The sequence below is a fragment of the Myotis daubentonii genome, chromosome 10, assembly GCF_963259705.1.
Source record: "Myotis daubentonii chromosome 10, mMyoDau2.1, whole genome shotgun sequence".
Lineage (NCBI taxonomy): Eukaryota > Metazoa > Chordata > Mammalia > Chiroptera > Vespertilionidae > Myotis > Myotis daubentonii.
Genome location: NC_081849.1, coordinates 61,486,512 through 61,502,491, shown reverse-complemented (window position 1 = coordinate 61,502,491; position 15,980 = coordinate 61,486,512). Strand labels below are relative to the sequence as shown.

General features: G+C 46.3%; 1 protein-coding gene across 10 annotated transcripts in view; it reads left to right on the top strand.

The window, feature by feature from the left end:
* Positions 1 to 3,349: 3,349 nt before the first annotated feature.
* RAPGEF5 (Rap guanine nucleotide exchange factor 5) overlaps positions 3,350 to 15,980 on the top strand; it is a 203,805-nt gene continuing 191,174 nt past the window's right edge. For 5 of the 10 annotated variants that reach the window (XM_059712538.1, XM_059712537.1, XM_059712534.1 and 2 more), the window contains exon 1: positions 3,676 to 3,998. In XM_059712538.1, the coding sequence (XP_059568521.1) occupies positions 3,768 to 3,998 (231 nt within the window). In that variant the 5' untranslated portion in view covers positions 3,676 to 3,767. Of the gene's footprint in view, positions 3,537 to 3,675; positions 3,999 to 15,980 lie in introns of those variants that run through there. The other 5 variants (XR_009454766.1, XR_009454765.1, XM_059712532.1 and 2 more) reach the window with 3 other exon arrangements.

Here is a 15,980-nt window from a genome sequence, read left to right as displayed (position 1 = left end):
AAGTGGAAGTTACCAGGACAATAAGGACTACTTACAGAACTGGCACCGTTGCCTCTGCTGTATTCCATTGGCCAAGGTAGCCACAGGGCCTGCCCAAGTTCAAGGGGATGGAGAAATAAGCCTTGTGTCTTCAGGGGGGTGAGTGGCAAGATCATATTGGAGAAGCTCCTGGGGAGAGGAATACAGTGTTGGCCATCTTTGTAAAATAAAATCTGCAGCACCACCTGGAATCCTTCTCTACTCCTCCAAACACACATGTCAGAAGCCTAAGGAACTTCCTTTTGTAAAGTCTAACATCTAACCTCCCCCCTGTTGCCAGTGACTCCCCTGGTTCAGACCTTCATCTCTTTTTAGCTAGTTAATTGTCAGAGTTACCTTCCTGGTCTCCAATATCCCTTCACTGCAAATAGGCAATAAAACTTGTATTTTCTTACACAGGTATTTCCATAAAATTTAGCTTTGATGATGTCCTAAGTAGAAATTGGCTCAAGTACTACAGTGGTTTTGTTTGATCTGTGTGATGTTGGCATATATAATATTTACTTTTAATTTTTTTAACTTTCAACATTGCAAAATCCAGATTAGGCTCCTTTTGAAAAACTGGGTTCTCATATGTGGAAATTCAATTACTAAACCAATATGTTCTAGATACTGAACAAAAGAAAAAAATATCGGTCCCTGAGGAGAGGCAGACAATGGACAAATGAACAAGTCAAAGATATACAATGTTGTGTGGCCATAAGCTCTGTGGAGGGACAGGAAGGGGACAATAAAGGAGTGGGAGGGGGCCCTGGCTGGTTTGGCTCAGTGGATAGAGTCGTACTGCAGACTGAAGGGTCCTGGGTTCGATTCCGGTCAAGGGCACATGTCTGGGTTTCAGACTCGATCCCAGTGGGGGATCCCTGGGGGGGCATGCAGGAGGCAGCCAATCAATGATTCTCATCATTGATGTTTCTATCTCTCTCCCCCTCTCCCTTTCTCTCTGAATTCAATAAAAATATATTTAAAAAAAGGATGGGTGGGGAAGGCTACAATTTTAAGTCACATGTCATGGAAGGCACCACTGAAATGAGGCATTTCAGTTAAAAACTTGAGTAGAGAAAGGGAAATATGGATTTCCAGAATGTTTTTTTTTCAATAGAGTAGCCTGTAGTCATATATAGCTATCTAAATTTATATGAATTCAAATTAAATTAAATGTTTAGTTTTTTTTAGGCACAATAGTCACCTTTCAAGTGGCTAGTGGCTACAAAACAAACATGCCCGCTGCTGCAAAAAGTTCTATTGAACAGCATTGCAGAGAAAGAGTATTCCAGGCAGAGGGTACAGCAAGTGTAAAGGTCCTGGGTGGGACATTGATTGACTTAAGCTAAATAGTGGCATGGCTCTTCTGTTTACTCACTCCAACTATCCTCTGTTGCCTGCTATATACTGTGGCTGAAGAGTAATTTTCATGTATTACCATAATTCAAGCCCACTTTCCAAAGGCCTTTATTGATAGTGAGTTTTAGACCCTTGGTCAATGCCATAGAACAGTGATGGCGAATCTTTTGAGCTCGGCGTGTCAGCATTTTGAAAAACCCTAACTTAACTCTGGTGCTGTGTCACATATAGAAGTTTTTTTATATTTGCAACTATAGTAAAACAAAGATTTATATTTTTGATATTTATTTGATATATTTACATGCCATTTAACAAAGAAAAATCAACCAAAAAAATGAGTTCGCGTGTCACCTCTGACACGCGTGTCATAGGTTCGCCATCACTGCCATAGAAGCTATAGGATGAATTCTGAGCCCCTGGTCTTGCGTTGAGAAGCTGTGTGAAAGACGGCAAAGACCAAGAATCGGGAGCAGGGGGCAGACACGTGTACAGTCTGGGAGCAGAGGAGGTTTGTGGTGTGATTCGAAAGGTATCATCAGGGAGGAAATGGCACAAGCACCCACTAATCAGAGTGAACACACCGAACGCAGCCTGGGTGGCCTGGACTGGACCAGGACTCCCGGGCCTTCAGTTGGTGTGACAGGTGGAAGTCTGGAGGATGGGGTGACATTCTGGGGCTCAAGGCAATGACTGATTTCCAGCTGGAGCTGAAGTGTTTCAACATTACGCCAACTGGTAAGTCTTACATGGTTTGTACAAGTGGGATTTCAGCCTGGAATAAACAGATGTGATGGGTATTTGGAATCTAATGGACTACACAGTTTATTGCAGAGCTCTTTCCACACAGCCTGTGGTGACAGGATTGAAGGCCTTCCGCAGTGTCAGCAGCACCCGTTCTGATATTATCTCCTGCTCCCCATGATATCATGGGCCGCTCTCTCCCGCCAGTGTGACACAAGCCGTGCTTAGCTAGGTTTTGGCATTGTTCTCACGGTTTTCTGCTTTACTAGAAGGACCCTCCCTCCTTCCGCCTGGTTGAATCTTCCCCACTCAGCTTTCAGGCACAGTTTAACGGGCCTTCATGGACTTTTCTCTGCCCATCCTAGGCCAGAAGCATTTCTCGCTCCTGTGGCTCGGAATCCACATTATCCACACTCACTTGGCAATTACCAAGCATACAAGGCAACCCTTTGTTTTTCTTTATGTTTATTTTCTCCTGGGCCAAATCTAAGTTCTTTGCAGTCAAAGGTCACAGGTCATGCTTCCTTTCTCCTGACATGGCCACATTTCCACATGTATTTGCCATGCATCTCCCCGTGAGTGGTTAAGGGGACACAGTAAACCAGCTCAGGGCCCTGACTTCCTGTAATCCTTACTTGTCCACGTTATTTATTTATTTGTTTTTTTAATGTGAGTAAGCTTGTTGAATTCTTACAAGTCTTAGGCTCTAACTGGCCTTTGTTGAAGACGTGGGGCATGGAGACCCACGCCGCCTGTATTTGAAGGCCCTGCTGGAAGTTTCCTCTCCGGGTTCACTATCCTGGCGTGTGGAACGGTGTAAACAGTGATTCACACCGTGCTGGCCTTCAGTTTACCCAGCACATTCATCACGGCACCAGGCTTTCAGGGATGTCAGGTTCCAACACGTTAGCTGGGATTCACCTTCAGGTCACTAGACGCGCACCTATTTTGCTAAACAGCTATCATAACAATGCAAGTTTTCTCCCCTCGTCTTTTCAGGCCGAGTGTGCCCAAGAGGGGACAGTGTAGTGGGGGCCATGCTGTCTCCATGGTGTTTGACTGGGGGCAGAACGCAGAGCCTATGTTGAAGTTCTTGGGTGCAAACCTTTTCTAGGGATAGCGATTGTGATTTGGGGCTGGGCTGTGCAAAAAGCACGGAGGGTTCGCGGGGAGGGCGTGTCTCAGACTTCCCGGCCACTTGATCGAAGTCCAAGTCCGCCCTGGCTGTTAGGAAAAGGCAGTGAATGGGGCTTTCAGCCTGAAGGGAACTGGAGTTGGGGGTGGGTAGCAAAGTGGGTTTGGTGGAGGATTCTGGGAACCCCGCGTCTATGGATGAGACGGCGTCCAGGGTGTCCTACCCTTTTCCTGTCAGGTTCCTGGAGTGGCTGAGGGGTCCAGATCCTCAGGCCAAGGTGAGCCACAGGAGAGGGCGGGGCGGCGCGGGGCGGGGCCGGCGCACCTGGGCGGGGAGGGGAGGGGAGGGGAGGGGAGGGGAGGCGCGCGGGGCTGAGCCAGGCAGGGGCCCCGCGCGCGCCAATGGGCCGCAGCTGGCAGCGCGCCCTGCGCCCTCTCGCTGCCTGGAGAAGGCGCGCGGAGGCGGCGCGGGCGACAGGAGCTGCGGGCGCCGCGGCCGCCGCCAGGGCATGAGGATGGCCGTGGGCTCCGTCAAGATGCAGCCGCCGTGCGAGAGCCCGGCCCTGGCCCGGGCGGTGGCGGTGGCGGCGGCGGACAGCGCCCTGCGCCGCAGCCCCAGCGCCCGCGAGCCCGAGCGCGAGCAGCCGCCCGCCCCGCCGCGGCCGCGGCTGCGGGACCTGCCGGCGCTGCTGCGGAGCGGGCTCACGCTGCGGAGGAAGCGGAGCGTCGCCGGCGGCCGGGTGAGTGGCCGGCCGGGTCCGGCCCGAGTGGGCAAGGGCGGCGCGCACGTGGTGCCCGCGCCCACCTTCGGGAGGGCTCGGGGGGCGTCTGGAAGTTGGGGGGTGGCGGAAGGACCCACCTTGTGCGGGAGTAGGCAGAAGAGGTGCTGGGACGCGCCGGCGAGGTCGTAGGGGGTCCCGGTGAGCGGCGGTTCCCCTCCCCCCAGATGCACCTGACTGAACCCAAGCACACCTGGGTTCCCGTCGCCGCCCGACCCGGACCCGGACCCGGACCCGGACCCGCGCCGCCGGAAAAGGGCCGCTGCCTCTCCCCACGGGAGGCTGCAGGTGTCCGGTGCCTCGCAGCGGCCAGCCCCGTCCAGGCAGCAGCATTGGGGCCCACGTGCAGGGTCCCAGTTTGCAGGAGGCGGGGACGTGTGTGCTTGTTTGGGACGCCCCGCTGCAAGCTCTGGGCATCGGGACTGGTTCTGGCTGCCACCGGGACCGTGGGGGGACCCTGGAGTGGGACGTTACCGGTTACGAAGGAGCTGCTAGCTCCCTGGCTCCGGAGTCTCCAGCTCTTAGCGCTCGGCGACGCCCCCTTGCACAGGAGGGTGCACGCCCCCCAACTCTTAAATCTTAATACTTTCTGACAGTGTGTTCAGATATGATTTTGTGTGTGTGTGTGTGTGTGTGTGTGTGTGTGTGTGTGTGTGAGTGTCCCTCGTTGGGGTTTAAGAGCATCTAATGGCCCAAGCAGGTCAGACAGCCAGACATGTTTTGTGTGCGAGAAGCAATGGCCTGCTGACCTCCTGGCGTCTCCCACTGGCCACGCAGGAGGCTCAGCACCTGCTGGCCCTCAGGGCTCCCTGCTCACCAGGCTTCGGGGGCACCGTTGGTGGGTTCTACCCAGTCTTTAAAAAAATGTGTCATTATTAATCAGGCTTTACTGAGAAGCTGCAACAAGGTAGATTTGGGGGCTAGAACTTAACAAACGAAGTCTTGGCTGTCTGCCTTTGAAAGAAAGACATCCGTGGGGACGTTTAGCTCTTGCTCAGGGCGCTGGTGGAAGCTTGAGAGCCAGGGAGAATCACTGGTTCTGCTGTGGCTGCCTGTGGGTCGAGGAGGGTCTGAATTCGCGTAGGTCTCCAACCTCTCTAGGCTGTTCTTCCTTTCTTAGGCATTTCCTTTCCCACGGTGGGATGGCTGTACATGGTCTACCTCAGAAAGATGTTCTGGGGATTCGCTGGGCGTAGTAGGGTGTCTTTGGGTTCATGACCAGGGGCATTTTTTTAAATAATATATATTTATTGATTTTGGAGAGGAAGGGAGAGGGAGAGACAGATAGAAACATCAGTGATAAGAGCAAATCACTGATTGGCTGCCTCTTGCACACCCCACACTGGGGATCATGCCCACAACCCCCGGCATGTACCCTGACCGGGAATCGAACCCGGACCTCCTGGTTCATAGGTCAACGGTCAACCACTGAGCCGTGCTGGCCGGGCTGAGCAGGGGAGTTTAAGTATTGCCCACAAGTGACCTCCTGGTGTAGCATAGGGGATTGCCTGCAAAGAATACGAGGAACTGTGTCCCAAAGATGTGACAAGAACCAGAGCTGTAGACTTTGCAGGAATCCAGGGAAAAGTAGGTCAGATCGCGCTCCTGTTATCCTGACAGTTACTTCTTCGTGGCACAGCGCACGGAGGCACGCGGGCAGCCAGGCAGGCTGGGAAGGGAATGCCGAGGCTTTTGTGTAAACAGGTCTTGGTGTTCATCTGCACGGAGCCAGTGGTTCTCGCCGCCTACGGTGATGCCGTGTGCCTTGCCAATATACAGGTTTACACTTATCTTCTCAATTATTCTGAATACGGTTACTTCAAGTAATGTATACTTTATTAACCTTTCTTCAGTTCTGATACTGTACTCTCTTTGAGACAGTCCAAACACATTTCATAGGTGCATGGCCAGTTTCTTATTGGGGGAAGATTGTCAATTTTTCCATGGTTGGAAACTCATACTTTTCACCGGTCTTGCCCTCCTTTGGCTTTGGAACTTGGAACCTTCCATAACGAAAGTGTAGGAATGTGCAAGAAAGAATGGGTGAAATGTGTGCCGGTATTAGTCTGCTCAGGCTGCCACAACAAAGTGCCCTAGACTGGGTGGCATAAGCAGCAGAAATGTATTTTCTCACAGTTCTGGATGCTGGGAAGTCCACGATCAAGGTGCCAGCTGATTTGGTTTCTGGTCAGAGCTCTCTTCATAGGCTTGTAGATAGCTGCCTCCTCCCTGCGTCCTCACATGGCCATTCCTCATGCACATGGAGAGAGAGAATCTCTCTCTTCCTTTCCTTATAAGCCCACTAATTCCATCACCGAGGCCCCACCCTCATGACCTAGTCTAACCCCCCCCCCCCGACTCCATCTCCAAATCCTATCACATTGGGTTCAGGTCTTCACGTTATGGACTTTGAGGAGACACACATTCAGCCCATAACAGAAGTGCTTTGAAGAACTATAGGTACCAAACCAGTTGGTGACTTGTGAGCATCTGAGGTAATTTGATTAGCCCCTTGGTTAGGGCAGTGAGGCTAATGCAAACGACTCATGGCTATATCTTCTCTGGACCTTTTGTTTTGTATCTCATGGGCTGCACCTCCAGATTACAGCTGAGTGATTGTACGGACACGTTAACATGAAATCATTACCCCTGGTTTAAAAAAATAAAAGTAAAAAGCAGCTCTGTGCATTACACAAATTGGTATGAAAGTTTGCAATTTCTGCATTGACCAAGATCTCGTTGAGGATCTGGTAGCTTTTGTCCACGCTGCCTTGGGCTCTCACAAATCTGATAGCAGCTGTCATCCTGTAAGCTCTTCCGGGGTTGTGTTGCCCAACCAGAATGCCTTGTAGGCAATCTCTTCCTGGGAAAATCAGGCTGACATTTGGTTAATACTGCAGAACCCCAGGGTTCCTGGGTTCAGTAACTTCTAATCATATTGAATTCCAAATGCACACTGATTAAAACTCTTTGCACCTCTTTAGGCTAAGTGGGGAATTACTAAATTTTGACCTGTGGGAGGACCCTAGCTACTGCTTAAAAATTAGTGGTAAGATAAGGCACAGCTGGAATTCCCACCAAAACCCTTTATTCATTTGTTGAGATTATGAAAAATTAGTATAATAAGCATCCAGGCTTCACAGTTATTAACATTTGCCAGTCTTGTTTCATTTATTTCCTCTTTCTCCGCTTTTTTTTTTGGTGGAGGCTTGTGTATTTTAAGGTAAAATCTAAAATATTATGTCATCTCACTCATAAATGTTTCAGTTTATATCACTGAGAAGGACTTTTTCCCTTTAAAGAAGCAACTTCTGTGCCTTTTTTTATACACAAAAATGTTAACAATAATCCCTAATATAATTCCCATATTCAGATTTCCTTTTACTTATGATTTGTTGGATTCAGGAACAAAATAAGGTCCTTAGGTGTTGAAATATTTTATTTGTCGTCTCCTATCCCCTGCCTGGTTTTTCATGCCATTGATTTGCTGGGGAGAGTAGATCATTTTCCCAGTAGAATGTCCCGTTTTCTGGGCTGATTTCTTACCATGGTGTTGTTTCACTTGTTGCTCTATTCTCCATTTCTCCTGTAAGCTGGCAGTTACATGTAGAGGCTTGATTAGATCCAAGTTCAAAGGCAAGCTTCCTTCGTAGGTGGTGCTGCGTAAAATCCATTGCATCACATCCCAAGATGCATGATGTCTAGATGGTTCTTTTTGAGATGTTAAGATTGATTATCGGATTGAGGTAGAATCCGCTTACCTTTCAACCTTTCGCCTAATCATTTTAGCATCATAGATGATTGTAGCCTAGATCTAAATCTATGATTCCCCTTTTTAAAAATGTTTATCGTTTTTATTGATGTAGTTGACATATAACATTATATTAATTTCAGGTGTACAACATAACAGTTGAATATTTGTAGATATTGTGAAATGGTCACCACAATAAATCTCGTTAACATCCATCACCACACATAGTTGCAGAATTTTTTTTCTTGTGATGAGAACTTTTAAGATTTACTGTCTTAGAAACTTTCAAATATGCAATACAGTATTATTAACAATAGTTGCCAGGCTGTACATCATATCCCCTGACATTTATTTTTATAACTAGAAGTTTGTACCTTTGACTTCCTTCACCCATTTTGCTCACCCCACTTGCACCCTCCAAACCTCCACCTCTGGCAACCAGCAGTTTGTTCTCTGTATGTGAGGTTTTGTGTGTGTGTGTGTGTGTGTGTGTGTGCACGCACACGTGTGTATGTGTTTTAGATTCCACATATAATGAGAGCATATGTCTTTTTCTGTCTGACTCATTTCACTTAGTCTAATACCCTCAAGTTCCATCTATATTGTTGCAAATGGCAAGATTTCATTCTTTTTAAATGGCTAAATGATAGTCCATTGTATATATACCACATTTTCTTTATCTGTTCATCCATTTATGGACATTTAGGTTGTTTCCATGTCTTGGCTATTGTAAGTAATGCTGCAGTGGACATGGGGGTGCAAGTTAGTGTTTTTGTTTTTGAGAAAGATACCCAGAAGTGGAGTTGCTGGATCCTATGCCAGTTCTATTTTTAATTTTTTGAGGAACTTCCTTATTGTTTTCCATAGTTGCTGCACCAATTTACATTCCCATCAACAGTGCACAAGGGTTCCCTTTCCTCCACATCCCACATCCTCACCAGCACATGTTATTTCTTGTCCTTTTTGTATCACTCCTCCTGCATTTATTAATTGGAATTCTGTCTGTAAAAAACTCACCCTCATGGACTATCTGAGTCTCCTGAAATTTAGATTCTGCAGGAAAGACAGGGAAAAGGCTTAATTTTTTCCCCTTTAATCAATTTTCTGAATAATGATTTGTGCTCTAACATCCTCCGTTAGATAATCAATGTTTCTCTTTTTAATGTATCATTAAAAACTGTGGATCTTAATGTATTTGTTTCAGTCCATTGCAGTCAATATTCTTTCTGATGCTCAATTTGCCCTCGTCTCCTGTATACTGTTACGAAGGCCCCAGTAGTGTCTGATACTTTCTTGCTTTCTGGTACAAGATATTCGAAGCTTATCTTGTCCATTCCGGGCTTCGGACCTGAAGTCAGCCATTTTCCCAAGGAGAACTAATTCTTTTTACTGAAAACCATTTATCTCCCCTGATTTTTGCTCCTCTTAGTAGTTATATTATTTTTACCTTGGTCTTAAGCCTTTCATCTTAAGTGTTTGTTTCTTTTAAATCCTCATCAGGCTGTGTCTAAGACCGTCATTTTCTCCCTCTAATAAAATAGCTGGTGACGACCATCCCCTCCGTCTGTATCTCCTGCCAGAACCCTGGCTCCAACTTTTTCTGAGCTTTGGCCTCCGTGATCTTTTCTGCGGTGCTCTGCCACCTTCTTCAGCTCCTGGAAATCTGTTCATTTCCAGCAGCCAGAGGGCTCACCGATGTGCCACCGTGTTCCCCAAAGCCCAGCCGTGATTCTCAGGCTTTGGACTCTTCCCCGTCCACCCTTCCCTCGGGCAGGGTCCCTGACCTGGCTGGTGAGGCTGGAGAGACTGGCCGAACTGCTGCTGGCTCTGTGCTGACATCCTCTCATTTCCATCTGCGTCACTACCCGGAAAAGTCCCTCTCCACGAGGAACAAGGTAGCCCATCGCCCTGTCCAGGGTGAAGCGCGTTACCTGGGACTTCATCCCTCCTCTGCCGGAAGTAAGGCTGTGCTGACTGAGAAACACTGGCTGCTCCAGTTGACCCGCAGGCCCCACTCATAGTCATGTTATACACAGATCTTCCAGGCAAAGCATGTCCTTTGTCTTTGTATTTAAATTAAAAGCAATGGCTGACACTTCATGACACTTAACTGCGGTGCCATGCGTGTTCTGATATAAACTTCTTCGAACCCTCACACCAAGTCTGTGAGTTGAATTCTAGATGTTGTTATTTGCATTCTACAGATGAGGGAAGGGAAACATGCAACTTCCTAAGGTCACAGAGTGGGGGGGGGGGGGAGGGAGGTTTGAATCCAGCCATTCTGGTTCCATAGTCCATGCTCTGAATTGACTCAAATGCACTGAGGGCAAAGGGTATATTTACTCTGAACTGCCATAGCCTTAGAGTACCTGCTGCTACCACCCAGTCACCCCCAGAGGGGCAGGTCATGCCGTTGGTAATGCCAGATGTTAATGTTCTTTTCATTTGAGCACACAAATGCTGGGGATAGACCTGCTGGGTGTGAGGGCAGGCAGGGAGGGGGAGTACATATTGTGGTCATAGGTGAATGGTAACTAATACTAAAATTAAAAGTAGCATTCTGTGTGTCATAAGCAAAAATCAGCCAGGCCCACCTTATTCAAAGTCAATCCAAAAAGCTTATGAATTTACCTGTTTAAATAAGGTCACTAAGGCAGGCTGGCATCTTCCAGGGAAGGTGAGTCAGATCAGACACGAGGGACACATGTTGATATTATTTCAGAAGCATTGACTGTCTACCAGCTCTAGCCTTGACAGTATTATACAACTACTAGAGGCCCGGATTTGTGCATGGGTGGGGTCCCTCAGTCTGGCCTGTGCCCTCTCGAAATCCGGGATCCCTCGAGGGATGTCGGACTGCCAAGGGATGTAGCAGTGACGAAGCGGCAGGCAGCCAGGGAGGAGCCCCAGCCAGGGCCAGGTGCAGCTCTGCTCCTGGCCCTGCTGCACCTGCTGCTGCTGCTCCCGCCCAGTAGCACTGCCTTGGAGGTGGGAGAGGCTCCCACCGTTGCAGCTGCACTCGCCAGCTGTGAGCCTGGCTTCTGGCTGAGTGGCGCTCCCGCTGTGGGAGCACACTGACCACCAGGGGGCAACTCCTGCGTTGAGCATCTGCCCCCTGATGGTCATTGCACGTCATAGTGACTGGTCGTTCGGTCCTAACAGTCGCTTAGGCTTTTATATACATAGATGTTGACCATGGCTACAAATAAAGTAAACACCATGGATGCCACCTCTAAAAATATTTAGTTGGGGAGAAGGAAAAGAAATTATAGATTCATTTATTCTCTTTTAATTTCATGTGAATTTTAGCAAAGGCACTCAATGGCAAGTTCATGCTATACTTGCTCATTTCTTTGTCTTCCTTCTGACACTCACACAGGTGGTGGCTGCTTAATTAGACCAGAGGGAAAGAGCCTGGGTTACAGCTTCAGAATAGGCCTTGAGTCCCAGTGCCATCACTCTGTATCCTTGCATGACATTCTCTGAGCTCTTTAAGCCTCAGTTTCTTCTTCTGTAATGAGATGCACTATGGGTCAGGTTTTCCAAGAATAGAGGTAAGACATAGAAAGATTGGGGCACACTGGAGCTTAAACTTTTCCTTCCCCAGCTGGGTGCTTATTCTAGGGGAATGGGCTTTCGTAGACATATTTATGGGAAGCTAGGCACAAAAATTTTTTTTTGCTTTCGTATGCAACGTCGGATTCTATATTTTTAAAAATTGGGATATCCTAACAGATAGTGAGTATTTAAGGTGGTGCCTAAATAATGGTGCCATACATAATAGTCTGAGTTTCTCACTTGCACCATCTCTTAAATTGGCAGTAATTGGTAACTTGTGTAGCTAAAAATAGGTGGAAAGGTGGGAGGTAAGTCATTGGTGATGACTTTGAGGTTTCTTTTTTGCTTTAATACAATATCTGCATAATAACCCTTGTTAGGGATACGATAATTTCATTAATATGTGATCTGGAAGTAGTTTGTGAGAAGTTATACAATTTTCTCTGAAGGTAAAATAGTTAAAATCAATGACCTAACTTTTTGCGGTAATTTAGTGTTATGAAAAATCATTCATAAATGGATATGGAAAAGGGAAAGTCCGCAGATGCCATTGTGGACACTGGCATATCTTTATTAGATTGAAACTTCAATAGCCCCCTACAGGGAGGAAATTACAGTCCAGAGAAATTAAATAACTTTTTCATGGTCACCCAGCAAGGAAGTAGGAGGGGCAGAAGAGAGCTCAGGACTGTCTAATACAGCCGTGGGCAAACTACGGCCCGCGGGCCGGATCCAGCCCGTTTGAAATGAATAAAACTAAAACAAAAAAAGACCGTACCCTTTTATGTAATGATGTTTACTTTGAATTTATATTAGTTCACACAAACACTCCATCCATGCTTTTGTTCCAGCCCTCCGGTCCAGTTTAAGAACCCATTGTGGCCCTCGAGTCAAAGTTTGCCCACCCCTGGTCTAATACCAAAATCTGTGTCTTTTCCACAATACCATGTGATCTAAGACTCTGACATAATTATAACACAGGGTTGATTGAAACAACGGATGCACCCGACATTCCGAGGCTTAGTGTACAACCCAGCTGGCTCGCTTCCAAGTTCCTTCAGCAATGGCTTCCAGGAGCAGTCTTTCTGCACACTAGTGTCCTGGTGCATGAATTCGTGCACATTGAAAGGAAATTAATTAGAAGAAATATTTTAATATCACTATTTGCATCTTGCTAATGAAAAGAAAATAGGATTCCACCGAGTCTCCTATCTACCTATTCCAGGACTTCTGTGAGGATCAAATGAGATGAGGCATGGGAAAATGCTTCCCAAACACTTGGTTAAATTGTAAAATCTTTGCACCTGGCTATAAAGCAAGTCGGTTTCCTGGCCTGAAGATACTCCAAGGATGCTAGTTGCTAGGGACAGGAAGCCGGGTGTTGCTACATGACATCATTACTTGGTGCCCACAGCCACTGTTTCCAGGCTGGACTGGGCTGGGGGCCACATTTTGCACCATGGAGTCTTGGCAGCATTGGCTGAGATTTGGTGGGGTGTCGCTCCAGGGTGGTGGTGGGGCCTGTGTCCCACTTGGGGGAAGCCAAGTGTTGGCTTGTCAGCGCCAAGTCCATGGTGCCGTTTATTTTTAAATGGCCAGTGTGCATCATGGCAGCTCCTGGATTGAATGTCTGCCCCCTGGTGGTCAGTGCGTGTCATAGCTACCGGTCAGCTGGACGAACCATTAGCCTTTTATGTATATAAAGGGTGTCCCAGAATTCACGCAAGAAGTAATTTTGATAGAAAAGAAAGGTTTATAATTAAAAATTGTAAATTTTTTTATTGATTCATAAAGTATACAGTATAGGGTTATGTATGGAATAGCATAGCAGGTAAATGGCCTCCACGGTTTTGCTGGCACATACGCACTCTTTTGTTGAAATTTTCCATGACTGTTTTGCATAAATGTGACTGAATTTCGATGAGGCTCATTTTCATCTTGATGGCTTGGTTAATCGACAAAATTGTCACAATTGGGGTTAAGAAAATCCACGAGTTATTGTTGAGAAACAAATGCATCCACAACGTGTCACTGTTTGGTGCGGATTTTGGGCTGGAGGCCTCATCGGACCATTCTTCTTCGAAAATGCAGCTGCTCAGGCAGTAACAGTTAATGGTGCTCGCTATCGCAACATGATTATCCAGTTTTTATGTATGCTATTCCATACATAACACTATACTGTATACTTTATGAATCAATAAAAAATTTACAATTTTTAATTATAAACCTGTGTTTTCTATCAAAATTACTTCTTGTGTGAATTTTGGGACACCCTTTAGATCATTTGGCAATGGCTTGAGCGGCAGCTATTGTCATCTCCCAGCAATACCAGCCTCTTACAAGAAACTTGAAGGCTTAGGATGACTCATCCCAGAAGCCATTGTTTTCCCAGGAGATTTGGACGCTGACTAGGTCCACATTGCAAATGCACATGAGATGTATGAACTAGCGGGCTCCTCTCCTGGGGTGCCTGGGAGACTGGAGCAGAGGGCGGAGTCTGGTCATAGAATTTCACTTCTAATGGCGACTTGATATCTTGACAACTTCAGATTAGGAAATGGGAAGTGCTTACACTGGAATAAAGTCATTGAGAACACACAGATATCTTTTGTAACATTAAACCCTGGGATCTTCATTTTCTAACGTGGTGTGAGGACCCTGGGCGAACGGCCCTGACATTTGGATCCCAGGCCTTTTGAAGAACGAGAGGATAGCACCCCAGGAAAATGCACGTGCAGGCGTCACTTTGCATCTCATTTCAGGGGCCTTTAGAGGCCGTGAAGCCTGGGTCACTGCAGACCCTGCTTGTGGAGAGCAGCATGTGGTTCTATAATGATTGTACTTCTTATAAAATCTTTTTTCTTCAAAAACCTAACATAGTCTCAAGCAATGATTCTCTTGTCAGTAAACACTTCCTTGAAGTAAAGTATTTTGCCGGTTAGTCGGATTGAAAATGGTTCACCTCTAAAGGTTAGTGAGCCCTGGTAGGTGGTGGTGGTGCCGATGATGATGATTATTGAACAAGTCCTTATACAACATTTGTGGTCCGGTTGTTTGAAGTACTTTAAGAACATTAACTCTTTTAGTCCTTATAACAACCTTAATGGGGCAGATTCTCTCATTGTCTATTTTTATTCCCAAGAGGAAAATGAGATGCAGAGAAGAGAAGCAAAGTTGCCTGAGATCATCCTTTAAGTGGAGGAGCCAAGATTTGAACCCAAGAAAGCAGGCTCCATATGAAAAGGTCTACCTCTCCTGCTGTATCCTCTCTCTCAATAAAATATGTATTTCCTGATTGCAGTCTTCCCCCTGACTCTCTTATCTATTTTTTTTTTAATGGAGTAGGGATGTATGTTACAATGATGTGATCATTTAATGGAATATGTTTTCCCCCTGTAAAGCTATTATTAGTGATGGTGTGTCTTAAAATTTTTGGTGTTTTAGATTTCAGGAACTATAGTAGAGTCATGTTTTAGTGTCTAAATTTAGCTGCATAGTTTATCTGTAGAAATATCAAAGTAAATCACAGCTTTAAAACAAAATCCATATCTATTTATGAAGTGTGAAAAACGTGAATTAAGATGATTTTAACAGGGGATATGAAACTGATGTTGCTTAGGCGTTGATTTAAATGTCAGGAGAATAAATTTAAATTTTTTTCTTGAAAAAGCATGAAAATAGCCTCAGAGTAACATTAAAGTGGAAGAAACCAAAATTCTTTTCAGTGAAATTATATAGACATATAAAATTTATTATTGGTTTCCTCACAGATTTTTTTTAAAGTCAAATTTAAAGTTAAACCTCCCATATAAATTTCTGTTTTTAAAACAAAGGCCTGTGAATGTGCTCAAATGACAATAGATTCAGACTTGCCTTTGAATCACCAGACTTTGGGTGGTGAGCTGGCAGAGCTCACCTGTGACTCAGTTCACCTTTTTTTATTTTTGTCTGCTTTGTTCCCCGGGCATTGGCTTCCCCCCGGGTAAAAGGCTTTTCTTTCCCTTCGCACTGTTGGTGTTCCTGCAGAGAGCACCTAATTCAGGTTTCTAATGAAGGCACAGCAAGCCCCGGCTGAAGTTGAGGGGTCCGGAAAGCCAGGCCTCTGCAGTCGAGCTGCTTGTCTTCCCGTACTTCCCCCCTAACTGGTCTAGCAACTTGAACTGCAGTCCTGTGGGTGGTTTTGTCATTGGGCTGCATTTGACTCTGTCAAATCATTTACCTGTAGCTGTTACGAGGCGCACGGGCAAATCCTTGCGATTGCCCCACACGGACGCCTTTGGTGCTGACTGTAAATTTGTTTTACTCTCTCCTCTTCCTCTTGAGAGCAGTGAATAGCTTATCACTTCTGCTTAAACTAACACACTAAGTGTTGACTGTAATGAATAAACACTACAAATGGCCTACTCCTCCATGGTGTGCTGTGAATTTGTATAGAGGTATGAAATCTTTTGTAGAAAACAAAGGTAGGGAAGATGTACGATGATACCTTTTAGAACACAGGGGAAGCCCTGGCTAGTTTTGCTCAGTGCTTGGAGTGTCGGCCAGACCCAAGGGTCTCCAGTTTGATTTCCAGTCAAGGACACATACCTCTATTGCAGGTTGGGTTGAGGCACAAGCAGAGGCAGCCAGTGATG